Source organism: Chinchilla lanigera, unplaced genomic scaffold, assembly GCF_000276665.1.
Source record: "Chinchilla lanigera isolate Chin_1 unplaced genomic scaffold, ChiLan1.0 scaffold00031, whole genome shotgun sequence".
In the NCBI taxonomy this organism is placed as follows: domain Eukaryota; kingdom Metazoa; phylum Chordata; class Mammalia; order Rodentia; family Chinchillidae; genus Chinchilla; species Chinchilla lanigera.
In genome coordinates, this window is record NW_004955432.1 from 22,435,964 (window position 1) to 22,451,806 (window position 15,843).

The window sequence follows — 15,843 nt, forward strand, 5'->3', positions numbered from 1 at the left end:
TTTTCTAGAGAAAATACAGTAATAAATTATTTGTTAGGCTAATGTTCCCAAGTTTGAAGATACAAGGGTCACCATATTGAGAAGAACATGTAATTTCTTTACATAATATGCTCTGGACTGGTGGAACAATTCGTCTCTAATCCTTTTCTTCTACTCCTTGTTTCTCCTCACTGACATCAAATGTTTTTTAGTACATTTCAGAACAATGAGAATTACATATAAAAATAGTAAGTACCACTCTGTACATTTATTACATGCCCTGTAGCAGTCAAAGTGTTCTTAGGGATGAGATCTCTTTTTGATATTCAAAAGCAGTCACGTGAGAATTTTGGACCCAGGGATGCTGAGGTGGATCAATGGCTGGAAGCCAGAGAGCTAGATGAGGAAGGGCCAGCATCAGCGGTCTGACTGTCTTAACTTCTAGCCCAGTACAAGTTCCTTCAGCTCTCAGGGAGCTGCTTCAGGGTGAGAAAAGAATTTATAAATGTGGATGGATTCCTGCCTTCGGGGCATGGAATTGAATCCTGGTTCTAACTGGGTCTTCTGACAAGTGTGCTGATCCGGAAGAGGAGGGCAGTGCTGCTTCCTTGTTCACAGGGTGTTTATGAAACTAAATCCAAGGGCTTAGCAGAACGTCTGGCATGGGTAAGGACTCAGTATGTATTATTGTTATTAATGTGTGGTAGATACCCTTACAGTTCCTCACCTTACTAAAACTTCGCTTTGCTCTCCGGCCCAACTGCAGTTTTCTACTTCCGCTTATTTCTTCAAAGCCTATTGCCTTTACTTGGACTCTGAAGATGGTTGTGTGTCCTTGGCTGTCTTCCCTGTATCTCTTTATCTTCCATGAATGTGAGGAGGGAGTCTAAACGTGGTATCTCAGAGCAGCCCTGAACTTAACAGGAGCCCTCAGAGCTGTCCTTCTAGTCATTCTCCTACCTGAGTTTGTTGTCCTGCTGTGGTTATTCCACCTGAAGTCCCTCGTCCTTCCTCCGTGTCACTTTCAGCAAATGATCGTGCACCTAAGTTAATTTTAGGACGAGATCATAGTCCTGAATTTCCTCAGTGGCCCTCTATTTTCTTGACTTCTGTCCCTGCTGCTGTCTCAGAGGGCGTGAGCTGTCTTACGTTTCAGGGATCTTGGAAAAGCTTCCTTTGCTGCTTGGCATATTGCATCAACAATTTCCTCCCCACTTGGCCTCTTGGATTCCGCTTCCCCAGGCCCAACTCCACGTTACTCGCCGCCCCATGCCATGTCTCTCCACTCCCTCTATGCCTTGGCACAGCTGCTTTGCCTGCCACGAATTTCCATTCCTCTTAGAGACTCTTGCCAGTCTCGCTGATTACCTCTCCACTGCCTTCCTATAGCTGCATCTTTCATTAATTTTTTCTTAGTACGTGTTTGCAGAAGACAGTGTGTACATGCCTTGTGCATAATGGTACATGCACATAGCACATGTGCATACTCTTCTTAATTCTTTTTGTCCCCTCCCCGCTTCTCCTGGTCCCCTTTCCTCTTGCAGAAGATCGGTCTTCCTGTTCCTACTGTTTTGCTCCGTGTGTATACTTTGGGTTTTTCATATAAGAGAAGCTGCGCGTTGCTGAAGCTTGTGTTGTGTGAGTTATTGTACTTGACGTTAGGTGCATCCATTTTCCTGCGAATGACTCGAGTCTATCTTCATAGCAGAGTACTGCTCCAGTGTGTGTGAAGACCACGTTATCTTTGTCCACTCTATCTGTTGGCGGCCATACAAGCCACTTCTAAGACGCAGCTGTTTTGAATCTTCAGCTGTAAACACGGCTCTGCGTCTGTGGTTAACCCATTGCTCCCCCGACTGACTCTGAGCTTCCCAGGGGCGGGTTCCCTGTCTGTAGACACTGAGTCGATGTAAGTGAAAGAAGCGAGGCCCTACAAAGAAACCTGTCTTTACTACAATTTAAGAATAAACTTCCCTAAGCTCTGTTGCTTGCCTTATGGCTATTCTTCCCTTAACAAACACTCTGCTTTCTCCTCAACATACCTTGCATTTTAAGGTCTGACACCACCATTAAAACTGTGTTCTCTTTTTGGGGTTTTAGTTAGCTAGTTTGTTTGGGACAGGGTCTCATTATGGTCTCAACCCTTGAGACAGGTTGGGCTTGGACCACTGTGTTACTCAGGCTGGCCCCAAACTCACGCGAGGCAGTGCTCCTGCTCCAGACTGCCGAGTAACAGATTCCAACAGGCATGTGCCCCAAGCAAAACTATTTTGAAGGCCAACAGAAAGCTTTCACAAGAACTACGTTCTCTTCTTGAGACTCTTGTCTGGCTTCTGTGACACTGTGTGGTATTAGCTTTCAGGATCTCTGTGACCTTAATCTTCCTTGACACTTTCTACTAATATGAGATATTCCCCAAGATTGGGTCCTTTCACTGTCATCTCTTTCACCTAGTCCCTCCATGAACATACCCACTCAGGCTTTTAACCGTCACTTCCAGGCAGATGTGTGCAGTTTATTTCTGCTCCAGCTAGCACCCAAATTTCTCCACCAACACTCAATTTTCACCGCTTGCAGTGTAGCAGTGGCAGATAGATACCCGGCGCTCATGCTTCCACCGGCCACTGTCTCCCAGAACAGCCGTCTCACCGATCACTCATCCCGCTTTGCCAGAAAAGGCAGCTTTTCTTGAATGCCTCTCACTCTTCATCTGCATTCCTGGCAGTATGCTCTTTCTGCTCAGAACTGTCATTCTACTTATTCCAGACGTTACTTCCTGATAAACAACATGAAACCTACTAGTCATTCCTGTTGTGGAACAGTCACTCCTTCCCCACTAACTCATTATGTGTAAACCCAGTGTCTTAGCCTCTCTTCCTGCTGCTGGTGACCCTGGTTTTGTGACTTGCTCCCCTTTTGCCCAGATGACTGCCAGACACATCTGTCTTCCCCTTTGTATTCTTCTCAATTTGAGATCAAATCTTACTTAGATGTGCCTCTCTTCTGTCCTTGGGGTCACAGTTTTGCTTCCAGCCCTTATTACTTCATTATAGGCTACAGTAATAGCTGATCAACTGATGTGGTCATTATCAGGTTCTCCCTGCTGGAAGTCCATTGTCTCCAGATCAGTCTTCCTACGCTAAAACCTGGGTGATAGGAAGCTCAGACTCCCTCAGTGACTTTCTGTTGTCTCTAATTAAGCCCCCAGTTCTTAGAGCTTTCAGAGAATATTTTGGAGTCAGAAAGATGTTTTCAAGTTTTGTCCACCAACTGCAACCTGTTAAGTGATTTTGAACTTAGTGCTTAATTTTTATTTGCCCATTCACTATATATTTGTTTAAAACCAGCTGCGTTCCAGACTGCCTACCAGGTAGTTGGGATTCAGCAGTAAGCCGCACCTGGTCCTTGCTGTCCTGGATCTCACCACATAATAAACTTGTCCCTGTTTCTCATGATTTCTATCACAAATGCAGGCTGTTTCTCTCTTTCTCACTGCTTGTAGCTTTTGGTTTGTGTGACATTGCTGTGCGGTCGAGTTGTCAGTGTATTGCCGTTAGCGCTTGACTGCTTTTTACGTTCACTGAAGGGCGAGAGCCCTGTCCCGTTTCCCGTACTGCACACACAGAGCCAGGCACATCATAGTTGCTCAGAGAATTCTTCTGTGGCTTTGTAGACCTGTGTTTGCCTTTGGCAGGCATATAATGCCCACTGTGCTTGCAGAGACTCTCTTTGTGTTGTCAGAATGACTCTCTTCAAAAAGTAATACCTGTAGTACTTAGTAATACCTAAGGTCTCTCCTTTCCAACTTACTACCCTGCCCATAGCTGTTGTAAGTAGAACTCACATGTTTAGAATTTGTGAACCTTAAGTTTTCAAAAAGGGAATAACAAATCCAAGCATGGTCTCTGGGAAACACTGTCCATGTGCTTACCATGGAAATAATGTTCTTTTGACTAAATAGTTTTTTGACTTGGTAATGAACAATATGTCATTTTCCTCTAAGAAATAGTCTTAGGACTTTAGTTCTAAAGATTATATTTTATTTTATGCTTTTTTCAGCCTGCTGCTTTTAAGTCGCAGTGATATTACATTAAGCATTCGTCTGCCTGAAACAATAGGTTAACTATAGCCAAATTATAACCATACCTTTCCTCTGCACACAAAATCTTATAAACAGCATGTGATCATATTGCCTCTAGAATTTATGATTGTTTTCTTCCAAAAGGAAGCTAAATTTAGCCTAGTAATTCTACATGCTCCCAAGGAAACAATGCCTGCTATGAATTTTAGAATAAATGAATCTGAACCACAGTTCCTTTACTTGACTAAGAAAGTTTAAATATCAACCCCATCATTAGCCACAGATACGAAACCACATGAAACAACCAGTAAGGAGTTAACACGGAACTGTGCTGTGTTTCTTATTTCATTGCTGAGTGAGCCTCAGTTACTGTGTGGACCTTAATACAGAACATTGTTTGCATCTCATAATGATTCCCCAAAATTAATTGTTCATAGCTTGACTTCTAAAAATAAAGCATGTGGAGTCATGTGCGGCCATACAATGCGTCTTTATGCGCTACCAGCCAGAGGTTTTTGTTTTCATTCTATGTAAAAATTCCACTGCGGAGGTTCTCCCTGATAGTTTAGCTGGGGCAGTTCTTCAGTGTTTTCTTGTTTGTTTCGAATGACGACTGAACGGCTCTTGCCTTGAACGTGTTTTGGCAGATCAGCTGCTTGCAATGAAGGTCCCTGCTGCGCTCACGCTTGGTGTCCTTGTGCTGCTGCTTGCCTTGGTGCAGAGGAGTGATGGGGAGTGTAAAGAGGCGCTGGTGAAGTCTGAGATGAACATGGACATGCAGTATCAGCTTCCCAACTTCACCGCAGAAACACCCATCCAGCACGTCGTTCTGCACAGGCATCACATTTACCTGGGGGCCACTAACTACCTCTACGTTCTAAATGACAAAGACCTGCGGAAGGTAGCTGAGTACAAGACTGGACCTGTGCTGGAACACCCAGATTGCCCTCCTTGTCAGGACTGCAGCCGCAAAGCCAACTTACCGGGAGCCATGTGGAGAGATAACATCAACATGGCTCTGCTTGTTGACACATACTACGATGACCAGCTCATTAGTTGTGGCAGTGTCAACAGAGGGACCTGCCAGCGACTCCTCCTCCCACCTGGTGACACCGGGGACACACAGTCGAAGTTCCATTGCATGTTCTCCCCACAGGCGGACGAAGAGACCGGCCAGTGTCCTGACTGCGTGGTGAGTGCGCTGGGAGCCAGAGTCCTCCTGTCTGAGAAGAATCGGTTTGTCAACTTCTTTGTGGGCAATACCTTACATTCTTCCTACGTGCCAGATCACTCACTGCATTCGATATCAGTGAGAAGGCTGAAGGAAACACAAGACGGCTTTAAGTTTTTGACAGATCAGTCTTACATTGATGTTCTGCCTGAGTTCCGAGATTCTTACCCCATTAAGTATGTCCATGCCTTTGAAAGCAGCCATTTCATTTACTTTCTAACAGTCCAGAAGGAGACTCTAGATGCTCAGACTTTTCACACAAGAATAATCAGGTTCTGTTCCGTGGACTCCGGGTTGCATTCTTACATGGAAATGCCTCTGGAGTGCATTCTCACGGAAAAGAGAAGAAAAAGATCCGCAGGGCAGGAAGTGTTTAATATCCTTCAGGCTGCATATGTTGGTAAGCCTGGGGCCCACCTCGCCAAGCAAATCAGAGTCAGTGTGAATGACGACATTCTGTACGGGGTGTTTGCGCAAAGCAAGCCAGACTCTGCTGAACCAATGGATGGATCTGCTGTCTGTGCATTCCCTGTCAAGTATGTCAACGAATTCTTCAACAAGATCGTCAACAAAAACAACGTGAAATGTCTCCAGCATTTCTATGGACCAAACCACGAGTACTGCTTTAACAGGGTAAGTCACATAGGTTCTTCGCTTACAGGCTTTGAGGTACAAAGTAGAATAAGGACGAGTTTAGAAAAGGGTAGCGGGGGCTTTTCTGTGCCTGGTAAATGGTCTTTATTCAAAATATCTGCATGTTCTTTCCAGAGGATATAAGAAGTTGAAAGTTCATTTATAATTGAAATCATATTTTAAGAAGTTAAAGTAGCTAAAAGAAAAACTATTTTTACAATTTGGATTTGCATGTCTGTAACACATTTTTATTGATGAGTATTTTTACTTATATGAAACAGTATTTTCAAAGGAAGTGTTAGGGAAATTTCTTTGTGTTTTGATTTAAATATAGTAAAATCTATCATCTGTACCCAGATTTTTTCTGCTGGTCATTTGGTGCCAGAGGAGGAACACGAGTCTGGAGGTCCATGGTGGCCATCGGCATTCTTGTAGTGAGCAGATTTGCACACGCAGGTCTGGCTATGCCTCCTAACGTAATGACCACTATCAGTCATGAATAAGCAAATAATACAGCTTTTCCAAGGACAGTGTAACTTTGGATATGTGTGTCTCATGTGCCCTAGCAGTTTTGAATGTAGGAAAGAAACATTACAATTCTAAGCAGGAATAACATTAAATATCCTTGATTAGAGAATACATAACTTTGCTAAAAGGTACCAAGAGCGCATGAATTCAGAAGCACTTGGTTGACTTTGTTGCCGTGTCTGGGATACTTCTCTCCAGAGAAACTCACTCTCTTTAACTTTTTTTTTTTTAATGAAGTTTAGGAAAGTACGTCTAAGAAAGTCAGTTCATATTTTGGTGAATTGAAGACAAAATTTCTTTCCTTTCCCCTTCAAAATGTAGGAACATTAAAAACATACATACACATATATCCCAATAAAGACTTACTTTCCCTGTGCTTGCTTAATATACCTTATATACTCTAAGAAAGAATGGATTTCCTCATGAGGCTGTCCCTTTGCTTTACTAGAAAGTACAAAAGAATGAAAGGACACAAGGGACTTTACAAACATGGGATTAGGAAATAAAAGTGTCATAATAGTAACAACATTTCTGAGAAAACACTTTTCCTGCATCCAGTAAGCTGTTTCAGAAACACAAGTTTTGAAGGAGTCCATTAGGGGCTCCTACAGAACTTCTAGAGAACATGATGCTGCTATTTAAAATTTTTGTGTTTTTGTTAATTAAAGACTTGACTTCACAGGCCATATTGGTATCTTATCTCATTATTTTACTTTTTACAGTTCAGCCCCAGATATAAAAGTACTTATGGAGTCTAGAAATTCTCAAACTCTATCTGAACTTTGTTCTAACCCTTTGACATTTTTAGTGTTCCAACAGGAACAAAGAGGCAGCATATCCAATGAAATTCAGGCCAGTTTTATCACCCAGGAAAAGTGCCCAAAATGCACTGACCACACCTGAAACCATTATCACTTCCATCACCAAAATTCTTGTGGGAAACAAGATGGAAGTTGCCAGCAGTCTTCTTACAAGGAAAGCCAACTTTTGTGCTGGCCAAATTCCATGAAGACAAATACCTTTCCTTCATTTATTTGTCTGTTTATCTTTGGTTACTAAAGGTCAACATTTTTCTGAGACCAAGACTACACACTTCGGTGTTTTTCTTTTTTTTGTACCCAGTCCACAGAAAGACCTCAGTGATCCAATAACCAGCATATAATTTCCCAGCTCTATTTTAAAATGGAGGCAACAAGAGCCATTCATCACACAAAAACAGAATGATTTACAAGATTGAACCAGTTTGGAAAGTCTCTTAAGATGTATTTTGTCTTGGCAGATTAACTTGGTTAGACATGAGATGACCCTTCTAATAATTTTTTGGAATTGAGTTTTTATTTTGGCACCAGGTTTGGTGACTAGACACACAGCTTGCAGTTTTGTTAGTAGCATCTCTAATGCATGTTTGGAGGAGCTCTTGTGTGCTGCACGGACAGTGTAAGAATGCTGTGCAGTGCGTGTGCACCCAAGCTCCTACCTGTTCTCTGTGTATGAGAATGTCCACAAGAACGGGCCCTCTATGAGCTCCCTGCCATGTGCAAGATGAGTTTCTATTCCAGGATCAGGCAGTGAAGAGTGCCAGGAAGGAGGACCTTTTATATTCTAGGGGACTGGCAGGTATGTCAGGCCTGACTTGTTTATTAATGACCACATAAAATATTGGGTTTTCGACCCTCACATTTCATAAATATGTCTGCGAACATTCTTCATATGCATCATGTCATACTGATGACATCATGAGAGCACTCTTTTGAGTCATCTGATAATTCCCAGAACTCATCACTTTTACCCACAAATTATCTGTGCTTCAGAGCTTCCTCTCCACACATGATGCTGTTTCTGGAAACGTATCCCAGACCCGAGGTGCCTATTCGTGGAATGCCAGTGCTATTGATTACACTGGTCATTCTGTAAGAGTTTGTTCTTGATTTTCACAGTGCAGAATCAAGAATGTTACCTCTGACTTCCAACACCGAGAACGATGAGATTACACACCCACAACAATTACTGTCTTTAATATGTTTAACTTTTTTATCCACGTATCAGTGAATGTAAATTAATATTGATTGAAGTGTTTTATGCTAATACATATTCTTGCACAGTACATTATTGTTCAAGTAGAAAAATTGAGAAAATAGCTCCGCAATACGTAGACCTTGTAAAAAACAAAATTTGGGGATAAAAAAACCCTTACCTTCTTTTTTGGGGATAAACAGTATAAAAATCCAGTGAATTTACTGAAAAGTAACTGAGATATCCAACAGTCAGATATAAGGTCTCACTTGTAACATGTAGGTAACGATAGTTACTTCAGATGGTTTTGTGAAAGTTTGGGATAATGTACATGAAGTACCTAGCACAAAAAGATGATCATCATTTGGGCTCTGTGGGAATCAGCATGTCTTAATGCAAGGAGACTAAAGTCAGAGTGCACCCTCCTGTTTCTACGGATGGGCATGGGGACACTACTTACACGCACAGAACTCATCTGCCTTCACACAGAATGGTGCGCAATGCAAGAACAGCTATACAAACTCCTAATTTAGTCCTTGGCATATAAATATTAGCTACTGTTGGAAAGCATACTTGTTTAAAGAATGGCAAATTCAAATAATTGGGTTCTGTCCTGGAAAGGGCATTTTCCGGTTCTATGGCTAAAGGGTCTTTGATTTTCTCCCTACCTGTTCTGAGTGACCTCCTTCCATAAAGTTTATTAATGACTTTTAAGATTTAATATTTTTCAAACGATGGGGTAAGGATTGGTTGTTGTTTAAGGGAGCAGAGAGTAGAGAGAAAGATGATTGAATCAAAGTTGTTCTGTAGGCTGATAAAAGGTGTTAAGTTCTGCTTTTTTCCCCTGAGTTAAAATGCCAACTGCTTTATGCTTATGTACTATAAGTCATACTTTGTATTAAGAATTTGCAGGTAATGCAACTTGAGAAAAATTCAACCTTTTAGGTTGTTTGTATCAAGCTTCCTTGTTTTTAAATATCATTTAAACTCAAATTCAAAGAGTAGCCAACTGCTTCCCAAAATAAAGGAAGCTTAAGGTAGTAATTTTCCATCTCCGTTTCATAGTGCCAAAGTTAAAAGGGTCACTGTCAGAGCTACCAAAGGAAGAATCCAAAATGATTGGAACAATTTTCAGTGAGAACAAAAATCAAAACAAGATGCAAACAAGGGATAATATGAATAGGTAGGAAAAGAAACATGCAGTGACGCTCCTTTATTACTGTTATAAAGATGATAGATGAGTAAAATTGAGTTACATTTAAGTTGTAATGGAAGAAAATAATTGCAGCCTTCCATCAGGAAACCACAGAACCATTATTGATCTGTCATCCTCGGGGCATGTCTCATAATATTTAATAAAATAAGCAAAGATTTATAACTCTTTATAGGCCATATATCTATAATCCCCTGCACTGTTTGAACTGCGAATGTGGAGTCAACGTTACAAATAACATCCATGTAATTATACTGCTTCGGCATCCCTTACTTAAACAATCTAGCACTCTCCAGAGAATGTATTTTATATTGGGGATGAAAAATGTGAAATCAGATTACAAAGGGTTTTTTTTTCTTTTTCTTTTTTTTTTTTCTTCTTCTTGTGCTCAGAAATGAATGTTACCCTACATGAAAAGTGTTATTGGGGATTCTTCATTCTTCAAACTAGACAATCTTCCAGATGTAAACACTAAATATCTGGGCTATATGCCAGATGTAATTGCTAAGAAAGAAAAATTTTGCAAGAAAGTCCTTGAGGTATAAGGATACAACACACTTTAGAAAATAAATTTAAGAAATTTATTTTCGCCTGATTTCTTTTCCTTCTGTAGATGGTGTGTTCCCCTGTAGGATGAGGGTGTCTTTGCTGCTGAACTTACTTATTTGAGTTCTCTGGGGTGTACATCTCATGTGAACTGGCATAATGCATTATTTTATTAAGAGAAATTCAAAATCACAACAGTTCACTGCCAGGATTTTGTGACACTCTGTGACATTACTGGTTCACCCTGGGAGTTTTAGAAAACATTACACTGTGAGCCTTTAGTGCCTCCTGCCTTTTTCCCTCCCTTCTGCTCACATCCTCCTTAAATTACTGCAGAGTTCATTCACACAGTCACCCTAGGAAAGGTGCTAAGGCAGAGATACAGTGTTTTTATATCTGAAAGCAAGAAACAGAGTTAAAACCAAAATTCACACCAAAAATACAGGTAGGCTTGACCTGTGGACTATACTGATTGATCATGTGATTGATAGTTTCTCTCACTTGTGTGGACAACTAAGAGTTAAAATGCTGCTTGTACTGTAGATTCTTCTCCTTAGGTTGTGTGAGTGTGTACGTGCACATGTGCGTGTGTGCTTATTTTTGGTTGAGACAGTGTCTAGCTATGCAGTTCAGGCTGGCCCTGAACTCACTGTGTAGCCCAGGCTGATCTCAAACTCACATGGATCCTCCTTCCTCAGCCTCCCATGTGCTGCTGTTACAGGCTGTTCTCCTTAGTGTTTTTTAAAGCAGCTGGTATGGTCTGTGTTTTATTTAAGTCATTGATTTCTACACGGAGACTCATTTGGTAAAACTGATGTAGCAAACAATAGAGGGGTTCTTGCAAGAAGAAATAAATCCTAAAGTTATTGTTGAAAAGCCCAAATATTAATAAAAATTTGAAGCTGTGGCACTGATACATATTTTCTTTGCCATGCTCCATCATGACAGGTTTTTGGAAGCATGTAGGAGTCTGCATTTTGATGAAGATGTTAACCTGCTTGAGTAGTAATAAAGTTGTTACTCAGCATACTATTTCAAACTCTGGGGCTTAGACCCTTACTTCAGACTTCCATCTTATCATCAGCCATCACTCTGTTCTTACCTCCTCTTACTAAGGAAAAAAACTGGGGTCTGCCAGAATCTGGATGGAAGGCCCACTAGGAATTTCAGCCGTTGCTTTGTCATGGACGGGCACAGATGCTGACTCACAGGGTGCTCAAAGCCCATGATGGCTAAGTCCCCAGATGCGTGCCACAGCTCACATCCCCCGTGTTCAGGGAGACCTCTGAAGTGCTTGTTTATCAGAGAAATGAGCCCAAAGGCTCTGCTACTCTTGAAGTCATTAAAACTCCTTTGCTTTTCTTTTTTTTAAATAGTGAATATGGTAAGTGATTCTAGGATCCTGGATATATTCCAGTCTGCTAATTATATATTTTTTCTAACTAAAATGTTCCAGGCACGTTCATTTGCATATGAATTACCGGCTGAGCAATGTTGACTTCCTATTCTAAAAGCCCAGGCTCTACTTTAGGGACTCAGCTTATGATACTTCAGCCCAGACCCAGGGTAACACTGGAGAGGATGGAGTGTGCAGAGAAACTTCAGAAACATTCTGTGGTCCTTCAGAAAGGGGGAAAATGTCTAAAAATGCATGACAATAGAGGATAGGTTGTTTCAAAGATTCTTGATGTGCACACATGGGGGAAATGGCTTATGAATAGCATAACTATAAATGAGAAAGAGACATTGTGAATTCAGACTAAATGTCCAACTTCAGGTGTCTTATTTGACCTGAAGTTGGACAATTAAATCACCAAAATGTTCCTCAATCAGAAGATATTAAAATGATAGTGGACACTTCAAACTGTGTGCTAGATAAAAGGGATGATATCTGTTTTAATTTGTAAAATACTCTTTTCTGGAGCCAATTTTAAGAGAATTAAGTTTGTTGAGATGTCATCTCAAAATGCAGAGATTATTATTAATGATTAGCTAGACTATCTACGAGCAAAGTGTAGATCTGTATATTAAATTTTCTAATGACATTTTAAAATTTAAAATACGTGATTAACACTTGTCATCTAGCCAACAGCCTACTGACTACACTATAGGAAAAGTGGTGCTCAGGAAATGGGGAAAATGCGAAGATTAAATTGTTCTGTTAGCTCCAAGTGAATCAATAGCATTTAGTGCTAATGCACTAAGCAGATTACAAGCACTAATGCAGTGGCAGTCAGTAGCAAAAAGGAGTATCTCTAAAAATTATCTTGACAATAAAATGTGCAATATTTTCAATTTACTTTAACCTAATCACATTTATGAGCTTGTTCTTCCATCTTATTAGTTTAAACTAAGTGCTAGAAGCCTGGCCATCTTATTCAGTGCATAAAATGGCCAAACACTTAACAATCATCGTTTTCACCAAGAAACAGGAAAGGATTTATTTACAACAACAAAGATTGAACAAGAAATCCAGCAGCTGTTTATTGGTGGAGTGCCTCACCCTGCTGGTGTTACTCTGGCAAACCACCTATCTGTGCGTAGCAAACAAACTGGTGGAACTGACAGTAATCAGTCACAGCAGTAACAACACATCTGTGAATAAAATGAGAAAGTATCTTAAGTTGGAAGTTTAGACACAAAAGGCCACCAAAAGGAGATGAGAATTAATTTTTATATGAAGCGTAAAGTTCTAGAAAGGTCAGTGTGGCTTTAGTACATGGGTAGATATATAGCAAGCATTTAATACACCAAAAGCTTTACCAGTTTCATAACTTTTACATCTTAAAAAGCTGCTGCACTTAACTTTAGCTTTTTTAAGTGGATCACGGCCGTTAAAGCATACTGCTAAAGCACACAAGAAGTAGTGTTATGCTGGAGGATTTAATTTGTTTCATACTTTCTGTTTTTAAAAAGTAGTCACAGTGTTAAACATTGCTTGTCTTCAATTTCTAAGTGTAGTAGGTTACGTGTAATTGATTCCTAGTGTGAAGAAGATAATGTGTAGTTTCTAGACACTAAGAACATAACTTAGGTCATGCTCACACTCTCCACCTCTTGACAGCCTGTCACTTTAATCAGGTCCTTTGAAAACAGGTATTTCTTCTGCTGGGCCAAGTTGTTTCTTCTTGGTCTTCCTCTCCCTTCTTCTGCATCAACACTGGGGACCCTGTTTGTCAGAAGAATGTGTTTCTCTTAGGTATGGAGGGGGTTGTCCCGTTACCCATGTCCTGTGACAAAGAATCTACACATCTGAGGACACATGAAATAAGCCCCTTTGAATCTACCCGAAGTGTAAAGGTGAAGTAGTGCTGAGGTGGTCTCAAGTCACTTTGTCTTTCCGCATCTGCATAGTGTATTCTGCACAAGTGCATCCATTTTTAGCCCATGCCCTTCGCATGAGAGTCATGAGGCTCCGAGGTCAAATGAGAGACAAGTGTCCCGGGGCTCACGAGATCTCATGAGCAGTACTGAACGTACCAGCGTGTGCTCCCAACAAAGTGCCACCTTCACGTTGTTGTAGCTGGACGAGTTCCTTCTTCTGCGGCTGGACACACATTTTGCCCTCTCTTTCATGTGAATCCTGTTCGTCTATATATATAATTTTTTTTTCAGTCATGTAAATATCTAAGTAAGTTTAAGGTCTCACAGGCAGGCATTTTTGTCATGTTTCTTAGTACATAAGCACATACTTTGTAGGTTATAGACAGAAAGTAGTATCAATTTTATTTGATAAAAAAGTTCATCTTCCAAAAGAAAGCTGCGTATTTACATGGTAAACAGGTTGTCAGAGTCACTGAGAATAAAAGTTCTTACTAAAATTTGAGAATATTCTTATGAATGGATCTTTAAGAACAATTTTTTGTCTCCACAAACCGTGAAGATTTGAGATGTAGTTATAAAAATATGTATGAGGAGTCAAAAGAAGCATTCACCTTTTCTGTGTTCATTTCGTTTACTTTAATTGGGCCAAGAAAACGTAGCATTTGGCAAAGGAAAAGGAGACATTTAATCTTCAGAGCTTACGCCTGTGTCTACAAGTTGGAGAGGTCACTGGCTTGCCCCTTCCTGAAGGCTGTAATTACAGGCAAAGGGCTACTCATTTTCCAGTAAAGTGAGCAGAACATTGAGTGTAAGTGGTTGTTTCTAAGAGGACAGTGTGTATAGGAAGTGTTCAAAACGTCAGGAAGGACAATAGGAACGTGAGTCTGTTTTCTGCATGCTTTCGATGATATCAGAAGGTCCGAGACTCAGAAACATTCTGAAGTGCAATAGTAGAGGTGACTGTGAGGTCAAATTAGCTGATCCCAGGGTTTAACGAGTTGAATTAAACGAAGAGGAATGTATAATAGCATATAAGATATCTGATGATTCCTTGGAGGTAAATGTATTTGTGGCTCCAACATCATGGTAAACAAGAATCAGTAAGGATATTAGTAAAAGTAATTGAGAAATATTTCTGGTTGGAAAAATATCAATTCCATTGGGCATACGACCCTTGAGATAACAATCCAATTTAACTCAGATGAACTCGTGAAAAGAGGATTATTTACTATTTGGAAAATGAACACCTAAATTTTCATTCATGAATCTTATTTCAGTATTAAACTTTTCCTTGCATTCTCTTAGCCCTTGGAACCAGCTGTCATAACTCCCAGAGCCTTATTTAATGATCTTTATATTGGACATTCAAGAACCAGTTAAGAAACAGTAGATTTTTACATATTTTTTTCTGCCAGCATATAATAAAACCTTTGTTCCAGCAGTGGATGGGCAGTTATTTTAAGAACGATAGTATAGCTTCATTTTACCTTTCGTGCTATTAGCTGAGCTTTCATTTTTGTACTCTGAACTATGGGCAGATCACAAATTACACTGAACTATTGTTTGTTTAACGCTGTTTCCTTCTAGCCTTGCTCTTGTCTATCAATCCCAGCCCAGGTCCCCAGTGGCTCAGGAAACCCTCAATTGGGATTAAGTAATAGTTTACACAGCCTCTCTCATTCATTAACCCATGTTGACATTCTGTGCCCCAGCCCTAGTTAAGACTTTCCCAAGCACCTTCTCTGGATGCTGGTGTGGGTGCAACCAGCTCTACCTATTTAATGAAGAAGTTTTAATCTTTCCAAGAAATCATTCAGCTTTCCCCAGCCTTCTTCACTAGAACAGTCTAGCTCTGTGTTATTCCTTCTTCAAAATAAAACCTGACTTCATTCACAGTAAATACAAAGTTTAAAAGTCCTCACTTTTTCTCTCCTTCTACATTAGCACGAAGCAGAAACAGAAAATTGGACATTATTCGTCCTGACAGGGTTTATGTTTTTTTAGTGCATTAAAAACGGTGCCAAGGAAATAAACGATGCCGAGCAGGTAAGACTGAGTCACCCTGGCCCTGCCCTCCCCTCCGCCCAGCCTCTTGCTCTACACAGTGCTGCTGGAGCGAGTAAGGAAGCTTCTGGAAAGCAAGCCCGCTTGTGGAACTGCATCTCTCAAAGCAGTGTGAGGACTCTCCAGAGGAGAATCCACATTCCTCCTACGGTATTCAAGGCCTTCCTCACCTTGGCCCTGCTGCTCCCCGTCCTCCCTCGCACCGCTGGAAGGCTGTTGTTTGGCTCTGGG

The 15,843-nt window shown here is 40.7% G+C and overlaps 1 protein-coding gene across 4 annotated transcripts in view; it reads left to right on the forward strand.

Moving 5' to 3' along the window:
- Positions 1-4,707: 4,707 nt before the first annotated feature.
- Positions 4,708-15,843, forward strand: part of Met (MET proto-oncogene, receptor tyrosine kinase) — a gene marked incomplete at its 5' end in the record, with an annotated part of 78,922 nt that continues 67,786 nt past the window's right edge. For all 4 annotated transcript variants that reach the window (XR_261543.2, XM_005388121.2, XM_005388123.2 and 1 more), the window contains 1 exon segment: positions 4,708-5,924. Coding sequence is in view for 3 of the 4 variants with exons in the window: in XM_005388121.2 (XP_005388178.1) it covers positions 4,722-5,924 (1,203 nt within the window).